The 18,482-nt window shown below is 37.1% G+C and overlaps 1 protein-coding gene across 1 annotated transcript in view; it reads right to left on the bottom strand.

Annotated features, from left to right (window-relative positions):
* Positions 1 to 18,177, bottom strand: part of LOC106880323 (BRO1 domain-containing protein BROX) — a 42,960-nt gene extending 24,783 nt beyond the window's left edge. Inside the window, exons 1-5 of the mRNA XM_014930200.3 lie at positions 18,028 to 18,177; positions 4,601 to 4,801; positions 2,900 to 2,995; positions 1,430 to 1,502; positions 262 to 364 (exon numbers count right to left, since the gene is read on the bottom strand). Coding sequence (XP_014785686.1) covers positions 262 to 364; positions 1,430 to 1,502; positions 2,900 to 2,995; positions 4,601 to 4,801; positions 18,028 to 18,131 — 577 coding nt within the window. The 5' untranslated portion in view covers positions 18,132 to 18,177. The remainder of the gene's footprint in view (positions 1 to 261; positions 365 to 1,429; positions 1,503 to 2,899; positions 2,996 to 4,600; positions 4,802 to 18,027) is intronic.
* Between the last annotated feature and the right edge of the window lie 305 nt (positions 18,178 to 18,482).

Genomic DNA, 18,482 nt, shown 5'->3' with positions numbered 1-18,482 from the left:
TATATATATATACACATATCAATATAAAGTATAATTCTATAATATAAATATACATTATACATACACATACACACACACATATGTATGTGTATGTGTATATATATACACATACACACACCTATATACAAATGCAAAAGTAAGTTGAAGGAAATTTGAAATAAGGACATTAAGATTGATACAAGAACCATAAACCTCAGAGTGTTGCTCTTAAAAATATACAATTTTCTTTTGCTTTTGTAAATAAATATTTGAATTTGTTACCTTCTTGAGCTTCGGCAGTAGATTGGTAAATGAAAGCATCAAGAACACGAACATCCAAATCAGTACCACTATCAATGTCTACAAGTCTTGCACACAAGTCATTCTTTGAAGAAAAAAAAAGTTCATTATTCAGTAGATGAAGGGATAAAATATATAAGGAACATTTGTTAATGATAGCTAATTTTAAGCTGGTTTTATAGAAATGTAATTAGGATTTTTTTTTTAAAGCCTGGTACTTACAAGGGTGTGCTGAAAAGTTCCTGGCTTTAAGGGTAATGCAAAAGGCTTGGTTGGAACCCCAACCTTCTGAGTTCTTTTACAGGGCTTAGAAAAACTGAATACAATAAGTATGTGAATCTGAGAGGGGAATATGTTTAATAAAATCATAATTAACTAATCCTCCTGTATTTTTTTAATTCAAAGTCAGGAACTTTTCAGCACTCCCTCATTTTCTACCAGTCTTTTTTCACTTGAACTGCTAAGATAGAGGGATGTAAACACATCAATACCAGCTGTCAAGTGGTGGTGGGGTACAGACACACACACATATATACAACAGGCTTCTTCTGTCTACCAAATCCACTCACAAGGCTTTAGTTGGCCCAAGGCTATAGTAGAAGACACCTGCCCAAGGTGTCACATGTTGATATTCTTTAACTATTCTTCAGAATATATATTTTCCTTCTTGTCAAATAAAAATCATAAGAATCTCCTTTTATTTTTGCTGAACTACTGGGATGATCTCCATCCTGAGATGAAATCAGCAAACTATATCCAACAAATGAAGAAATGAATAACTAACAAAAAAATGTACCTATTATGAAAGATAACCTTGCAATTTAAACATTAACTTAAAATCACCAAAATAAAATGAATTAATTAAAGAAACAAGAATAAAATATAATTCCAGGTCCTTTTTCTTCACTTGGTTAAATTATTGCGAGAGATCTCTATGTGATTGGTCAACCTGCTAAAAATAGCAATCAAATCTCTCCCAAATCCTATTCTGTTTTAAATACACTCATAAGATATTGTACTCCTAGACACTAGCATGTCTAAGATGTGATAGTCACAGTTGGAAAGCCTTTGGTCCTAGACCTGCTGTATCAGGACATGTCTTAGGCTAAACAACAACCATTGTAAGTTTTGCAGTTGAAAGAACACTTACCTTCACATATGTAAACATGCCAGCAGCAATACGAAGACATCTATGAACTTCCTTTGCTTCGTCCATGCCCATGCTGCAGCACAAGACAGAACATGGTAAGTAAAAAAACACAACAAATGCAGATTTAATGTGAGGGATTTCTTTAGTTACTTAGAAACACCTTTGACTGCAAACACTTAAAGAGTGCTTTATAACCTTTCTTACTTCAGTTCTCACTGAAAAATCATCATCATTTAACATTTGTTTGCCATGCAGGCATGGGTTGGACAGCTTGATGGGAGCTGATAAGGCCAGGGACCACACTAAGTTCCATAGTCGTTTTTGGTTTGGTTTCTACAGCTGGATACCCTTCCTAATGTCAACCACTTTACAGTGTACCAGGTGCTTTTTATGTGGCACTATCACCAGTGCATTTTATGTGGCACCATTACCAGTGCTTTTTATGTAGCACCATTACCAGTGCTTTTCAAGTGACACCATCACCAGTGCTTTTCATGTGGCACCATTACCAGTGCTTTTTATGTGGCATCATCACCAGTGCTTTTTATGTGGCACCATCACCAGTGCTTTTAATGTTGTACCAGCACCAGTGATTTTAACATGGTACCAGCACCAGTGATTTTAATGTGGCATCAGCACCAGTGCTTTTTATGTGACACCAGCATCAGTACTTTTTTACGTGGCACCAGCCTCAGTGCTTTTTACATGTCACCTTGGTTTGTACAGTATTAAGATATAGTAAGAACATTTACAGATATTCTTAATGCTAGCAAACACTCAGCCATTTACAAAAAAGGCAACATAGAATGAAGACACACACATGTACATACATACATACTCATACACACACACGTGTGTGTGTGTGTGTGTGTGTGTGTGTATTATTCATACACACACACACACAGGGTGGGGTGATTGTGCATGTATTCACTTTATGGATATTTGAGTTTTGAGTTTACAAACAAGAGGGAAAAAGTAGTCAGTGCAAAAGTAGAGAGGAAATACTTATTATAGTACTGACATTACTTTCTGTTACTATCCACAGTATCATGTATGCTGCTATTCAGTAGCATAGCTGAAAATGAGTGTAACAGAGAGTAGACTCAGGTTTACAAAGTGTGTGTGTATGTATGTATACACACACATATATATATGCATGTACGGGGGAGTGCTGAAAAATTCCTCACTTTGGATAAAAGAAAATACAGGAGGATCACTTAATTATGATTTTATTCAATATATCCCCCTCTCAGATTCACACACTTATCTGTCCAGTGCTGACCTCTGTCAGATTCCCAGATGTGTTTCTAGCTCTTTAGCCATTATCAATGGGAAATAATGAAGAGAAGTAACTTTGAGCATGCATGCACACACACACCATCCCTTTGTGTGTGTATGTCTATGGATTAAATAATTCAAGCATTCAAGAAAGAGAGAGGAGTTAATAACACCACCAAAAGTTTGACTTACTTATCACGGGCTGCCAACTTTGCAGCATGTTTGGTAAACCAGAGAGCAACATTGACAACCATTGAAGCATGTTCGAAAATTGCATCTTTCTGTACTCTGAAAAAATTCAAACAATGTAAACTATGAAAGTCAATTATTTTGAGCATATGTATGTGTTTACTTGTGTGTGTGAGTGTGTGTAGTGGGGTGGGGGGTACAAGAATTAATGCACATGGGATTAAACAAATTTAAATAGTCTAACAGAGGAAGGCTTTCTTTTAACACATTCTTTGACTGAAACAGAAACGTAACTGAGGTTTCAGCAGTTGCTAAATATTCACTTAGAATTGTTAGTGCTTGGGTGAAGGTGGAGTGGGGAAACATGAGCAAGAAAGTTAACATCAGATATAATTTGGGGGAATTGATTAATATAGGGGTTGAACAGTGAGATACAGCAAAAAGGGGATAGGAGAAAGAGAATTTAAGTTAGTCAGGAGGATAGAGGCACCAACCATGTCCTTTGCAGGTCCACCTAAACTGATAAGATTGATGCAGCTGATACCCAGTTAAACAACTAGATTAATGTACACAGAAAAAAAAACATGGTAAATGACAGAGAAAAAAGAAAACTGGTCCAAATACTTGTAACACACTGAACTCTACTAAAAATACCCAAAGAAAAGGCAGTTGTATTAAATGTAAAACAGGTTCATGGTGTGTTATTGTGGGACCAACTATAGAAAGGTTATCAAGCTAAGAAGAAAATTTGCATGGAGAGACAAGGATGTGTAACAAGGATGAAGTTCATCAACATTTAAAAAGAATATTTTAGAACTTTGGTTTTATCTTCAGTTCTTAGCAGGTTGAAGGCTGAGTTTTTCACAGAAGAAATCCATCTTGTTTTTCTGAATGCAGTAGGCAGAAGTGTTATAGAGCTGGTGAGATCACAGGAGCAAGAATTTCATTGATAGAGGTGAAAGAGACAGAGAAAGGACATAGTTAAATAACGGACCAGGATGTGTGACTAGTTTTATCTACATGATTTTGATATATATATATATCAACACACAAAAAAAAATCTGATATATAAAAGCCTATAAGGAAATATTTGATTCTTTCTCTTTCTTCCTTCTGCTACCTAGCTGCTCTGCTCACTTTATGTAAGTATATGTGTGTGTGTGTGTGTGTGTGTGTGTGTGTGTGTGTGTGAGAGTGTGTGTGTGCATGCATGCATATGTGAATGTGTGAGCAATAGGACAATAGCTGTCTGGGTTAGAGAAATTGCTCTTCTTGAGAATGTGTATATGTTGAATCTTCCCAATGGTCACGATATGTCTCTGTAAAGAGAAAGAACTATCTCTGGGATGCATTATTAGATGGTAAGGGAAGAAACATTTTCAATTCAGTTGCCTAGGAAGCAGACCGCCTTAACTGAACTGCCATTACCCATTGAAGCATAAGACGTATTTTAAAGCACCTCAGATATATTACACAAATATGACAGAAGCTAAGAGCTTCAGCTATACTGAAATTAAAATTCTATTAAAATACTGTGCTCTTTTAACCAGTAGCAACACTTACAATAACAATAAAAAAGATCACTTTATTATTGTCACAAGAGTGAAGGATGAGAGTATGATAAAAACAATAATAATTCAAAGGAAAGAGAAATATATACAAAACAAGAAAAAATTGAAACAGAATTAATAAAAAATAACTTACACGGGTATCTTCCCTTTGAGTGTGTTTGTCCATTTAAAGTAGATAGCTTTTTGCAGCTTGTTTTCAGATTGGCCTTCATAGTTCTGATAAAGACCTTGCAAGAAGGCAAAATATTCAGTGTATGCTTTGATAATTGTTGTCTTATCATGGCCAGGATCAGTGAGAAGATCCAGTAAATTATTCCTGGTCATTCGTAAATCACTGAAATATAACATGCTAGAATTAGCTGAAAGAAATGCCAAGTGAGTAAAATTTGAAAAGTAATGGTTACTATATGACATACTTGATTGGCATCAACACCCCCAACTCATTAAACATATAACACAGTCTTTGATATTACAACTTCATTCTTGTAGAACTAACTGTCATTTAGTTTGTTTTCCTTCCAATCACAAACTTTCCTCTTGCTTCTGATTTAGGTACAAGGTAAGTAATATTAAAGGAAGAGGTTAATTGACACCATCAACTCCAGAATTTGACTAGTACTTTATTTTATCAACCCAGAAAAATGAAAGGCAAAGTTGACCACAGTGGGATTTGAACCCAGAATGCAAAAGCTCGAATAGGTGCTACAAAGCAATTTTTCTGATGCTCAAATAATTCTGTTAGCTCACTGTCTTCCTTTACAAACACCAGTAAAATATTCAAAGGTGACAAATTACAAAAACTAAACTGTTGCTCCAACAATGTATAAAACTTTAAAACTCTGTAATAAACATTCCGCTGAGCTTTTATCTTTTCAGAAGCATTTTTTCTGGAAGTCCTTCCTGGTACATCTATTCCTTTATGAGCAAGAATTCAAATTGAATGTTAACTGAATCAACTTTTTGCTTCCATATTGTTAGAATACACTGCTTTTGTTTCAAATAACGAAGAATTTATTGAAATAGCTTTACTGTTGTTATTATGTTGGTGTTTGGAACATAAATTAACAATTAAATTTTGATGGAAGGTTTTGACTTAAATCATTTTAAAACAAGAAAACTAAGGAGAGTTGGTATTAAAAAGATTGTTACTTCTCCTAACAGTGATAAATGCTGTAATATAGGAGGAAATTCTAGGCAACCCAACTTAGCCCTTAGATACTGTTAGCAATGTATGCTCCATTGCAAGCATTTAACCAGGGCTTCAACCATAAAGAAATTGTTCAGCATATGATATTCTTTTAATAAAAGGGATCATCTACACTGTTCTTCATCCGCTGACTAGTTTATAAAAAAAGCAATTCAAGTTCAATTCTAGTTCGAAGATATTTCACTTACTCTGCAGATACTTTTGGAAAAACTATGAATGTGATGACTCACATTTCCTCACCCCTAAAGTCAATGACATAGACCATCTTTCAGCTGATGTATTTAACAACAGAATGCCAAACAATTGATTTTATTTATATCAATACAGTATTGATAGAATATATGTCTTTTAATTTATAACCAAATATAGCCCTGGAAAAACTATGCACTCTCTCTCTCTCTACTCAACAAAACCATTTATTGTTGTCATTGTTATTATTATTATCATTAAGGTGGTAAGCTGGTAGAATCGTCAGCACACCGGGCAAAATAGCAGCATTTCATCAGTCTTCACATTCTGAGTTCAAATTCTGCTGAGGTCAACTTTGCCTTTCATCCTTTCAGGGTCAATAAAATAAGTACCAGTTGAGTACTGGGGTCGATGTAATTTACTATCCCCCTCCCCACAAATTCCAGGCCCATTGCCTTTAGTAGAAAAGATTATCATTATTATGGTAAGTAAAAAGAGACCATTTTGGAATCAACTGTAATTACCCTCACATGACAAGTTGTGTTTTTCTTTTATTTACTTAGCTGTCATTAGGTCATTAGTCTAAATACTTGGTAGCTAAGCACATTTCACTAATTAGTACCATGGAGACAGCCTCATTACCACTCTCTGCTATTGACTACACTTTAATAGAAGGACGCATATATGCTAAAACTATTGGAGACCATAAACACTGCCTGGTAAACAGCAAGAACTTGTTTTGGTAATTAACACCTCTATATCATGAAGAGATGTAGCTTCACAGTTGTAGTAAAGGTAACTGATCTAGATAGTTGGGAAGAAGGGTATCAAATTGATGAACCTCCTTGATAAAGATAGAAGAAAGAGTTAGCACAGCTGATTCAGAAAAGTTTTAGCTGAGAAGCAGTTTGGACTTGTATGAGGATAAAGTTCTATTGATGCTGTCTTAAGGAGACAACTATAAGCAAGCTCTAAGCTAAAAACAAGCCACTTGACCTCACATTTAGTGATCTGGAGATAGTCTTTGTCCAAAGTACAATGCACTGTAGTCTGATGGTCATTAAAAACACAGAGTGCAAGGTATGTACAGGGGAATATCTGCAAGGTGAATATTTTCAATAACTTTAGCAAACAATTTGGCATATACATAGGTGTCCATCTGGGCTGGATTCTGAGTTTCTTCTTTCTTATTGTAATTCTCCAAACCATATTAAAAGAAACCTTTATGGAAGTGTCATCCATAGCAGAGAGTGGTAATCAGGCTGTCTCCATGGTACTAATTAGTGGAATGTGCTTAACTACCAAGTTTCAAGACTAATGAACTAATGACAGATAAGCAAATAAATAAAAAATCACAACTCATCATATGAGGGCAATTACAGTTGATTCCAGAATGATTTGGCAAAGCAAAAAGTGCTTGAACAATTAGCTGGTAGGTGGGATCAAAAATCTCTGCATGGCAAATATGTGACCTGTAGCAAACAAGCTGATGTAGAACAGAAATACACTCATCAGTGGCTACAGAGCTCAGCGCTAAAAGCAGAGAGCGAAGGCTTTATTTTAGCTACTCAAGATCAGAGCTTATTGACTTGGAACTACTAAGCCAATGTGATGAAAAATGGAGTAAACCCAAAGTGCCGATACTGCAATGATGAGATTGAAACAGTGGATCACCTAATCTCTGAGTGTAAGGTTTTAGCACTGGTAGAGTATAAATTAAGCCATGACAGAGTTGGCCAATAACTACACTGGTTAATGCCAGCATTATGAAATCAAAACTGCTGACAAATGGTACAAGCACCACCCTGAGACTGTAACCAAGGGAGAAAGTGTAACAATTCTTTGGGACTTTCCAGCACATACAGACCAGACCTTCTCCTTTTTTTTCTATCACATGACTTTGTAAATGAACAATCTGGTCTCTTTATTTTAATGGCCTACCAATGTATACAGTGAGTTTCTTTGCCCTAGGTGTTGGGAAGACATCCGGCAAGAAATGGAAGCAACATTGAAAGAAGAGGATAATAATAATGGTTCCAAATTAAAAGATGTTCAGGGTTGGTGGTCTGTAGGAATTTCTCTATGCTGACCACCTAGTCCCAATAGATGAATCAGTCAAAGAATTAGAGGAAGAGTTCCATATGTGGAGGCAAAACCTAGAATCAAGGAATCTAAAAGTAAACTCAGCAAAGACAAAAGTCTTAACCAGTAAGAAAAGATATAAAATCCTACTGTCATTTGGGAAGTGGCCATGTTTGACATGCAGAAAAGAAAAAAGTAAAAATTCTTTGTGTGTCATGGAAGGGATGACAAAGAACTGAGATGACTGGCAATTTGCAGTGCTCAAGAAGACCCATTCAACTTCATGAAAGTGAGGTCCTAAAAATGTATATCTATATACACACAGTAGAACTTGCACCCAATCTGTCCCAGTCAAACTTTTCTCACCTTTCATTTCAACACCCATCCCTCTAGTCTTCTAATTAGAACACTATTCAGCTGTTGTAATCTTATGAGACCAAAGGTAATGGGTAAAGACCCCCTTCAGTCATGAAAGACCATGAGATTGCACTTAGAAAGTTACCCTCCAAGGCACAAGTTTGGGTAAGGTTGTTTATGGAAGACCAGCAATCGCCCATGCATACCAGCCTCCCCTCTTCATGCCACCGATGTTAACCAAGGGAAAGGCTGATACAGCTTGGCACCAGTGACATCACAACTCATTTCTACAGCTGAGTGAATTGGAGCAACATGACATAAAGTGTCTTCCTCAAGAACATAACACACAGCCCAATCCAGGAATTGAACTCACTACCTAATGACTGTGAACCCGACGCTCTAATGACTGAGCCATGTGCTTTCACATGCTATGACCATGAGAGCAGAATATGCATATACTTTGTCCTTCTTACTCCCACACCCGCTGAAACCACTTCCTTTTAAAATTCATGCCTCATTCTCAGTATCACCCCTTCCTATTAATTTCTACTAATCACCCTTTCTTATATCTCCAACTTTCTCTTTCTCTCGTGTGAACTACATCTATCTTAGGCCTGCCATACCTTATCTTTAGCACTCCACTCTTATCTGCTATCATTCTCATCATCTTTTCAGATGTTGTCAACTTCTGTCCCCCAATCACTAAGGCTTCCTTTTCCCCTACATACCTCTGACATCCATCTCATAGAGAAGACCAAAGCCAAACTGCAGAAGATGCCAGTCTGTAAGCTATCTATGAGACGAGAATGGGTTCTCTACCAAGAACAGGCTGAAACAATAGGCTGAATAGATGCAAGATGAGAAAAAAGTTGAATTTATTTTTAGTAATGCTGGATGTAAGTTACATGCAAAGAAAATGTCAAAATATGGAAACAATAGCTGTTAGTTAATCTTTCAAATTTTCAAGTGAGTGGTGTCTGAGATTCTACAAAAAAACCTTCTTTATATCAGAAGTTTTCCTCTGATTGTGCATTTTCATAGTTTTATAATAAAAACTAAAAAGCAGAATGATTTTGAAGCAAGTTAGATTGGAAACATAAAACACTCATTTTTTGACATGACATACTGGATATAATAATAAACAAAATTGTCTATTTTAGAACAACAGGACATTAGAAAAAAACAGTTTACTGGATTTTAAAATGATTACTTATGAGCAATAATCTTTCTCTTAACCTGTGCTATAGCTTTTCCTCAATAGCTTTTAAGCAAACATTAGTAATAACAGGAACCATGCTGGTTTTAGTATTTGCTTTATGTTTTGTGTTTTAAAATTTACTGAGTATTATACTAGTTTGTAAAAATTTTTCAATAAGTATCAGTTTACTCAGAGGCCACATTATATAACAGGACAAAGTATATTTTTGATTCTTAGGTACAAAAATATAGGGTTACATTATATTTAAAATCACATTGCACTGAAGTAAATACCATATAGTTCCATATTTAAGAGATGAGGAATTATTTACATTATTTACATTTGACGGATATTTGTCCTCATCTTGTTTGCTGTTAACACAACGTTTCGGCTGATATACCCTCCAGCCTTCGTCAGGTGTCTTGGAGAAATTTCGAACCTGGGTTCTCATTCCTAACGATGTTACTATTATTATATTATTATTATATTATTATTATTATTATTATTAATCAGGTCGCTGCCGTGAATCGAACTCGGAATCTTGGGGTTAGTAGCCCGCGCTCTTAATCACTACGCCATATGCCCATGGGCAATTATGGAGTGAATTTTAGGGCTTATAAATCTATTATTTTTCTATCCTTCCTCAATACCGGTTCCCATATGCTATTAATATCTGCACTCGGTCTGCTTAGGAGGTTGTTGTGTCCTAGCATATGTGCTGCTTCTTTTAGTTTTCGTATTTTCCAGTGTTGTTCCCTGTCTATTATTTTAACTTCATCCCACAGGGGGATGTGGTCTCCATTTTGCCATACATGATCAGCTATACCCGATTTATCAATATCTCCTCGTGTCACAGCTTTGCGATGTTCTTCTTCCCTTATTTTGAGGGGGCGACAAGTTTCGCCTTTGTATAACCTACCACAGCTGCATGGGATGGAGTACACGCAGGTTTTGGTCATATTCTTTTCTGTTGGTGGTTTTACCCGAAGGAGATATTTGCGAAGTGTTGTATTGCTCTTGAATACTGCCCTGATGTCATATGAGCCACATATCTTTTGTATCTTTTCGGAGAGGCCTTTCACATAGGGTAGACAGACTGTAGACAGTTTATTGGTTTCATCCTCTCTTTTCTTCATAATTGGAGTAGATAGTATGTTCTTGGGGTAGTTGTTTCTTAATAGATTGTTACTGAGCTTGATCATTTCTTCGTGGTGGGTATCACGATCGCTACTTATATTCTTTGCTCGATGTTTTAGGCACTGAGCAATTCCTCTCTTTACACTGTATGGAAGGTGGGAATTGAAGTTAAGGTATCGTCCAGTGAAGGTTGGCTTGCGATATACGGATGTCCTGAATCCATACTCGGTGCGTGTTATTAATACGTCCAGGAATGCCAGCTGATTGTTCTGTTCCTTTTCCATGGTGAACTGTATGGATGGATATAATAATATATAATAATAATATAATAGTAACATCGTTAGGAATGAGAACCCAGGTTCGAAATTTCCCCAAGACACCTGACGAAGGCTGGAGGGTATATCAGCCAAAACGTTGTGTTAACAACAAACAAGATGAGGACAAATATCCGTCAAATGTAAATAATGTAAATACCATATGTATTATATAATTTGTGTGCGTGTCCATTCATTCATATATTCATTTGTTTGTATGTATACTTTCCCATGCTAGCCTGACTTAGATGAATATGTAACTGAGGCATTGTTTTAGAGATGGATGCTCTTCCTTGCAACAACTGACAATAGTGCTGCTACACTAGCCATTGGGCATAGCACCTTCTTGTACAACCTAATTATGTATTTGGTCAGCTTGGCCACATCTTATTCTGACAGATATTTTAAGCATCTCAGCAGATTCCTGATGGGCCAGGGGGCTTTCCCTACCTTCATATCTTAAATAGTTTTATCATACTGCTGATACCTCTGTTGGGTCCTCGTTAGGAAGACTCTTTTTTCCATGCATTCTCCACATATAGTATCCTTTCATAGAAGCGCTTCAATGACTCTTTCTTTTCAGAGTCACTAAATATAAGTAGACCATTATACATCAATACACACTTCTTACCCACAACATCTTGTTTCTTTCTGATACACGGTCATGCAATCCAGAACACCTCATACCACTGAGACTCACACTGTAGATCTGCTAACTCTAACTTTCTGCTTCTCCCTTTGCTAGGAACACCTGTCAATTAACTTCTCTTCTAGCTACCTGATATGATTTTTTGTTGCCTTCAATTTTCCAGTTTTTCCAAAGCTGATTCTTCACTTTAATGGCTGTCTAACTTCACTGTTCCACCGCTATGTCATCCTTGGTCTAACTGAAACTTTGCACCAGCCTTAGATTTGGTCTGTTGCTATCACTAAGTGTTTCCAAAGGAACATTTCCTATATGTTATACATCTCTATCATCTCCTTTCCTTCAAATGTTTCAACAATACTTCTCCAAATTTTTGACCCTCCAATTCGATTTATAAGCTTCCATAACTTCTCCAGATTGGATTATGTCTGTGAGCTCTAATTCTGAAGTCATTAGCAACTAACCTATGTTGGGTTTTACATACTTTGCATTTACAAATCCCATTTTCTGGTCAGAATGTAGTTAATTTGATAGGTGATCAGGTGACTAACTGGTTTTTTGAAATTACTGTTGCACATCATGAGGTCATTTATATTGCATAATTCCAAGAACTCTGTTCCCCACTGATCTCTAGGACCAAAGCCATAGCCTTCATGTACATCAGAGAAATCATCAAGTTGTTGCCCAACATGTCCATTGAAGGCACCAGCCATGAAGAAAGTTCTGTAAAAGGGCTTTTATAAAACAGTCCTTTTATTCAACTACCAGTCCCAAATGAGGAGCATATGCATAGAGATAAATGTTGCTGTCACATTTTCCAAGTCTAGTCTATGCTTAAATTATCCTGTCTCATACTCTAATTACCTTGATCACCTTACACACACACACACACACACACGGTACTGATGATAGCCAAGTGTTAGAAATGCATTCACCATTTATGGGACGGTGCTATGAAATGACTGTTGGTTTTTTTTTATAACACCTATTGCCTGAAGCAAATTTTTTTCTTGATGGCAAACAGCAGTGGATACATATTTTACAGATCAAATATATCCCAAAAGTATTTCATCTAATCTATATATGGAAGCAATGGATATAGGGAGAAAAACAAGAAGGGTACATGGTTCCTAGAGTTCTGTGACACAACAAATCTAACAATCTGCATACTTTAGGAAACCAGCCAACCACTTCATTACCTACAAATTTGCCATACACACAAGTCAGACAAATTACGTTCTCACCAGGAAAAAGCACAGAACATCTAGTGTAAATGACAAAACGATTCCCAGCACTGCACAACACAGACTAGTGGTTAGAGACTTCAGAGTTAGAGCTAAGAAGACAAAGAGACAGAGGATGACATGAAGAAGGAAGATATGGAAACTAAAGGATCCTACAATTGGAAAGAGATTAGAGAATACTAAATGATGCATATAATTGTAGGGAGGTAGACTTAGATAGCCACAATGTAGATGAAAACTGGGAATTTTTATGAAGTAAATTGCTCAGGGCCACTAAACATACATGTGGCTGGAGCAAAGTCATGACCAAGCCGAAAGTTATATGGTGATGGAACGATACAGTTGATAGGGCATTAAAGGCTAAGGTGGAGGCGCAATGGCCCAGTGGTTAGGGCAGCGGACTCGTGGTCATAGGATTGGGGTTTCGATTCCCAGACCGGGCGTTGTGAGTGTTTATTGAGTGAAAACACCTAAAGCTCCATGAGGCTCCGGCAGGGGATGGTGGCGAACCCTGCTGTACTCTTTCACCACAACTTTCTCTCACTCTTACTTCCTGTTTCTGTTGTGCCTGTAATTCAAAGGGTCAGCCTTGTCACACTGTGTCATGCTGAAGATCCCTGAGAACTACGTTAAGGGTACACGTGTGTGGATTGCTCAACCACTTGCACGTTAATTTCACGAGCAGGCTGTTCCGTTGATCGGATCAACTGGAACCCTCGACGTCGTAAGCGACAGAATGCCAACAAAAAAAGGTTAAGAAATAGGCATGAGAAAGCTGGAATGTAGGTAGTAGTAGAGAGTATTACCAAGTGGTTAAAAGAGCAGCAAAGTGATAGGTATATTAAGCTGAGGGTGAAGCAGAAAGGAAGAGATTTATGCAGGTCTTGCAGCATGGGGATCAAAGGTGTGAAGTGTTTGGGATCAAGAGACAGTATGTGAGAAAGGACTGTGATGCCATTGATGTATATGCATATGTATGTATGTATGTATGCATATGTATGTGTGTATGTCATAATTATCATCATCATCATTGGACAATAAACTATGCTTGCAAAGACCTGTTGAGGCAAGTGAAATTGCTGTCATGGCCGATGACAGTACCGCCTGATTGGCACAGCACGTAAAAAGCACCATTTGAGCATGGCCAATGCCAGTACCACCTGACTGGACCTCATGCCGGTGGCACAGAAAAGCACCTATTACACTCTCAGAGTGGAGTAGAAACTTTACCAGATCAGATTGGAGACTGGTGCAGCCTTCTGGCTCGCCAGCCCTCAGTCAAACCATCCAACCCATGCCAGCATGGAAAGCGGACGTTAAAAGATGATGATGATGATGATGATTTACTAGTTTAGGTTGGACAGTTTGACAAGGGTTCAATGAATCAATAATTACGTCGTACTTCAGTGTCTGCTTTGACATGGTTTCTACAGCTGGATGCCCTTCCTAATGCCAACCACTTTACAGTGTGTACTGGGTGCTTTTTTCATACCACCAGCATTATTGAGCTCATGCTGTAGCTCACAAGTCAACAAATCTTGGATGGTGTGAGAGAAGAGGTTGGAATAGAGCAGGTTCTTGTAGAGAGGCTATATAGCTACTATCATTTAGGAGAGAGAGTGAGAATGAATTAGATGTGTCTCCAAAGAGATAGACAGTGGTGATGAGGTGTGTAGGTGGCACCTCAGGTAGCAGGAGCAGTAGTGGGTGGGAGAAATAGGGGTTTTGCAAGAGTGTATGCGGGGAAAAAGGTAGGGGAAGTGGGAGAGGAAGGTAAAGGGGTGAATGAGTTGGGGAAACTACAGGGATACTAGCAGTGTGGTAGTAACAATACTGTTGTTAGGGACAGAAAAGAGAGAGAAAGAAGAGATGTTTGAGTAGGCTGCAGGAGTGGAGTAAAGAGATAAAACAGGCATAATGCATGGGAGTTGGTGATTTGGATAGAAGGTTGGCCACTAACATGTGGGCATGGAGAACAATATTAACGGATAAAAAATGACTAACAACTAAGATAGTTCTGGGTAGCAAGAGAAAGTCTTCTCCAGGCCAATAAAGGCCAGAAATAATGGTTTATTCTTAGCAAAGTATTTCTCCCGTAGTTGCCTCACTAGGAAGATTGCATTTCTCGTACCTCTTCCAGGCACAAAACCAAACTGCATCTCATCCAGATCTACCCTATCATGAATCCGTTGTACAATGACTCTCTCTGTGACCTTCATTATCCGATCCAGTAATTTAATTCTTCTGTAACTATTTCTCTCTAAGGCATTTCCTTTGCTTTGCCACAGTTTACAATGATATTACTACACTAGTTATTGTGTATGGCACCCTCTTGTATGATTCGATTTACTATCCAGATGGTAATCCTGTATTCTGCTTCACCAAATATTTTGAGCATCTCCACAATTATCCCAGATTGACCAGCAACTTTCTCACTCTTCATTTCCTTGAGTGCCTTTATCTAACTACACTGCTGTCAACTTGAATTGCTGGTCCATCAGTATGGTCAGCACAAGGTATCACTTCTTCATATCATGCATTCTACACATTCAACAACCTCTCATACTCAAGTAGTTATATTTAATATATTTAATTTGTTTATCTGCATAATTGCCTCTATATATCATCATCATCGTTGTTTAACATCCATTTTCTATGTTGGCATGGGTTGGATGGTTTGACAGGAGCTGTCCTGACTCCAATTGTTTCTTGTGGCAAGGTTTCTACAGCTGGTTACCCTTCCTAATGCCAATATATAGATATATCATTGAATTTGGTAGGTGGAAGTTTCTGTCATGTACATGTGTTTGTAAGTGCTCATGCCCACTAAAAGAGAGAAGGGAATATATATATATAGTCATTGTCTAAGTATCTAAAAGTCAGGGAAAATAGGCATTCATATATTTGTCAATAGAGTGGGTTATCAATTAGGAATGCTTTTCAGGGAAGGCAGCTATTAGATAACAACCATGTAACCTAGTATCTAATGTGAAACTAATTGATTAGATTGGCTGTAATGGATCTATAATGCTGTATACGTTGAGTGGTTGGCCTCCCTGAGTGGTTGGCGTTAGGAAGGGCATCCAGTTGTAGAAACTCTGCCAAATTAGATTGGAGCCTGGTGTTGCCATCCGGTTTCACCAGTCCTCAGTCAAATCGTCCAACCCATGCTGGCATGGAAAGCGGACGGTAAACGATGATGATGATGATGATATATATATATATATATATACAAGGATCCCAACAGCATATTGGTTTGCAGCCCAGAGAGTGAACGAGGGATCCATGACAATCTGCAAGGGTCATGATTAAGTCAAAGAAAAAGTACACCACTTTAATTTTGAGAAAACACCCTTCCTGGAACCTGAAACTAGTTTTGCTTCACCTTGTCAAATTCTTATGTGCTCATGGATTCGGCAGGGCTATATTAAAGAAGTTGACCTCTTCCCTACATCGAAATGTGAAGAAATTGCCTGACCTCCCAAGGGATTCATGATCCTTCTGGCTCCTGTCTTAAGACGGTTGTACATAAACACAAACAAAAGTATGTTTGTGTATATGCATGAATGAACGAACACAACTACTGTGCTAAGTGCCTTTTTCTTTCGTTTGTCCAGCCACTCGTGTGTGTGTGTGTATATATATATATATATATATATATATATATATATATATGTACCATGTATCCGAAAAAGAAGCACATTCTAGAGCATAGAGCAGTAATGTATTTATAAGTAGTTAGGTCTATGTCAGGATATAGAGTGACCAATGGTTTCGCATCCACAAAGGGCTTAGCCCCGTGAACGTTTCGTCAGACCCTTAGACTTTAGAGTCTGACGAGACGTTCACAGGGCTAAGCCCTTTGTGGATGCAAAACCGTTGGTCACTCTATATCCGGATATAGACTTAACTATTTACAAATCATACATACATACATACATACACACACACACACACATATATATAATGAACAGTAGGACAATCACATGATAAAACTGAAGTCGTATGTGAGAGTGTATACACACATATGTATGTATGTATGTATTTCAATAAAAATCCATATTGTATTAAGAATTACGTAGTACTTCACACGCTCTCATCTCACAATAGCCCCTGAACCTGTATTCAATTATATTTAACAATTTGTCAGCTGACATTAATGTTATCCCCATTTTTCCTGAATCCTGTCCAAATATAAATGAATCAATGAATAAAACAAAGATACACGAGTATAATTATCAACGATGTAAAAGAAAGAACGATAGTTAATAAAAAGAAAAAACTGTTTGCTCAGCTATTTTGGAAATACCCGATATAATAATTAAATTCAGATGATTACACTTCGTAAGCTGTCAAACTTTTGACAATGATTTCTACATAAACAATGAAGAGAAAAGAACAGTTAAGCGGGGAGGAATTATAGATTTCAATACGCTAGTAATTATTATTTATCCTTTTTTGACCAGACTAATGTTCAGAAGAATGACATGTAGTTGATTAAATCTACAAGTAATTTTGTTGGCATTTATTCCATCGACTCTCTGGAAGATTAGGGCAACTCTGGTGGGATTTTAAATAGGAAAGAATGAGATGTAAAACTAAACTCAACTACAATTTTAATCATCGACACTGTTTCGGCCATCTCAACGACAAAAAAAAAATTAAAAGTATCTCATACTGACAGAAGACGAAAGATTTGCAGTGGGACGTTACAGGAAAATAATCTAATCCCAGAATATGCCTGGTACCCTGGTACATATTTATCGTCCTCATTAGTGAAAGGGTGGGAAACAAAGACGAACAAGCAAGATTTGAACTCAGAACGTTGATGGAAGAAACTAAATATATACTATAACGCACTCTATCGTTTCTGGCAATCCATCACATTATCTCTAATAAAAACAAAACATTAGTCATTCGAAGCATTACATAAGACAAATCATTAAGTTCTGTCTGTCGTAGAGTTAAACATTTAAAAGTAATAGTTGTAAAAGTCTTATCAGGATGCGAATAAACTGGAAGAGTGTACTAAGAATTTGTTTAACAGAAGACATTAAAGAAAGGGTGTAACCTGTTAGAGATTAAAAAAAAAATATTCCGTAATCAGTAAGGTAAGAACCATTTATAAAATTGGTTAACATTTAAATAAGCTACAAGTTTGATATTTCCCGGATGAAATCACAAACCTTATAATTTTCCTGCTTATTTGGTCTGTGGTAGAGCCATGAAGTTCGAAAGTTACAGCTGCTGTAGCTTTCAGTGGGTTACGATGGAACCAGTAAGCCGCCATATTGTCTGTGAAACAAAAACAATACGCTAAACAAGGGGAGATAACTTCGATCTTATTTTTTTCATCAATTTCTCATAACCAAAATTCCTTTTGAGAGCTTCCAGTTTCCATTCACATGAATATTTCTCGAATCCTAAAGTATATTTTAGTGTATTCTTTAAAAGGTTATCGATTAATCTGCATTTGTTTTCACACACACACATACAAGGTTTCAGGTTCAGTTAGACTTGGCAAGTGTCTTCTATTATAGACCTGATCCAACCAATGCCTTGTGCGTTGGTAGACGGAAACTGTATGGAAGCCTGTCGTGCATGTATGTATGCATGTACGTAAGTACGTTTTTCTTTGAGT

This window comes from Octopus bimaculoides, chromosome 11 (assembly GCF_046866305.1).
Source record: "Octopus bimaculoides isolate indiv1 chromosome 11, ASM4686630v1, whole genome shotgun sequence".
In the NCBI taxonomy this organism is placed as follows: domain Eukaryota; kingdom Metazoa; phylum Mollusca; class Cephalopoda; order Octopoda; family Octopodidae; genus Octopus; species Octopus bimaculoides.
Note: the sequence above shows the minus strand (reverse complement) of the source record. Positions and strands in the feature narration are given on the sequence as shown.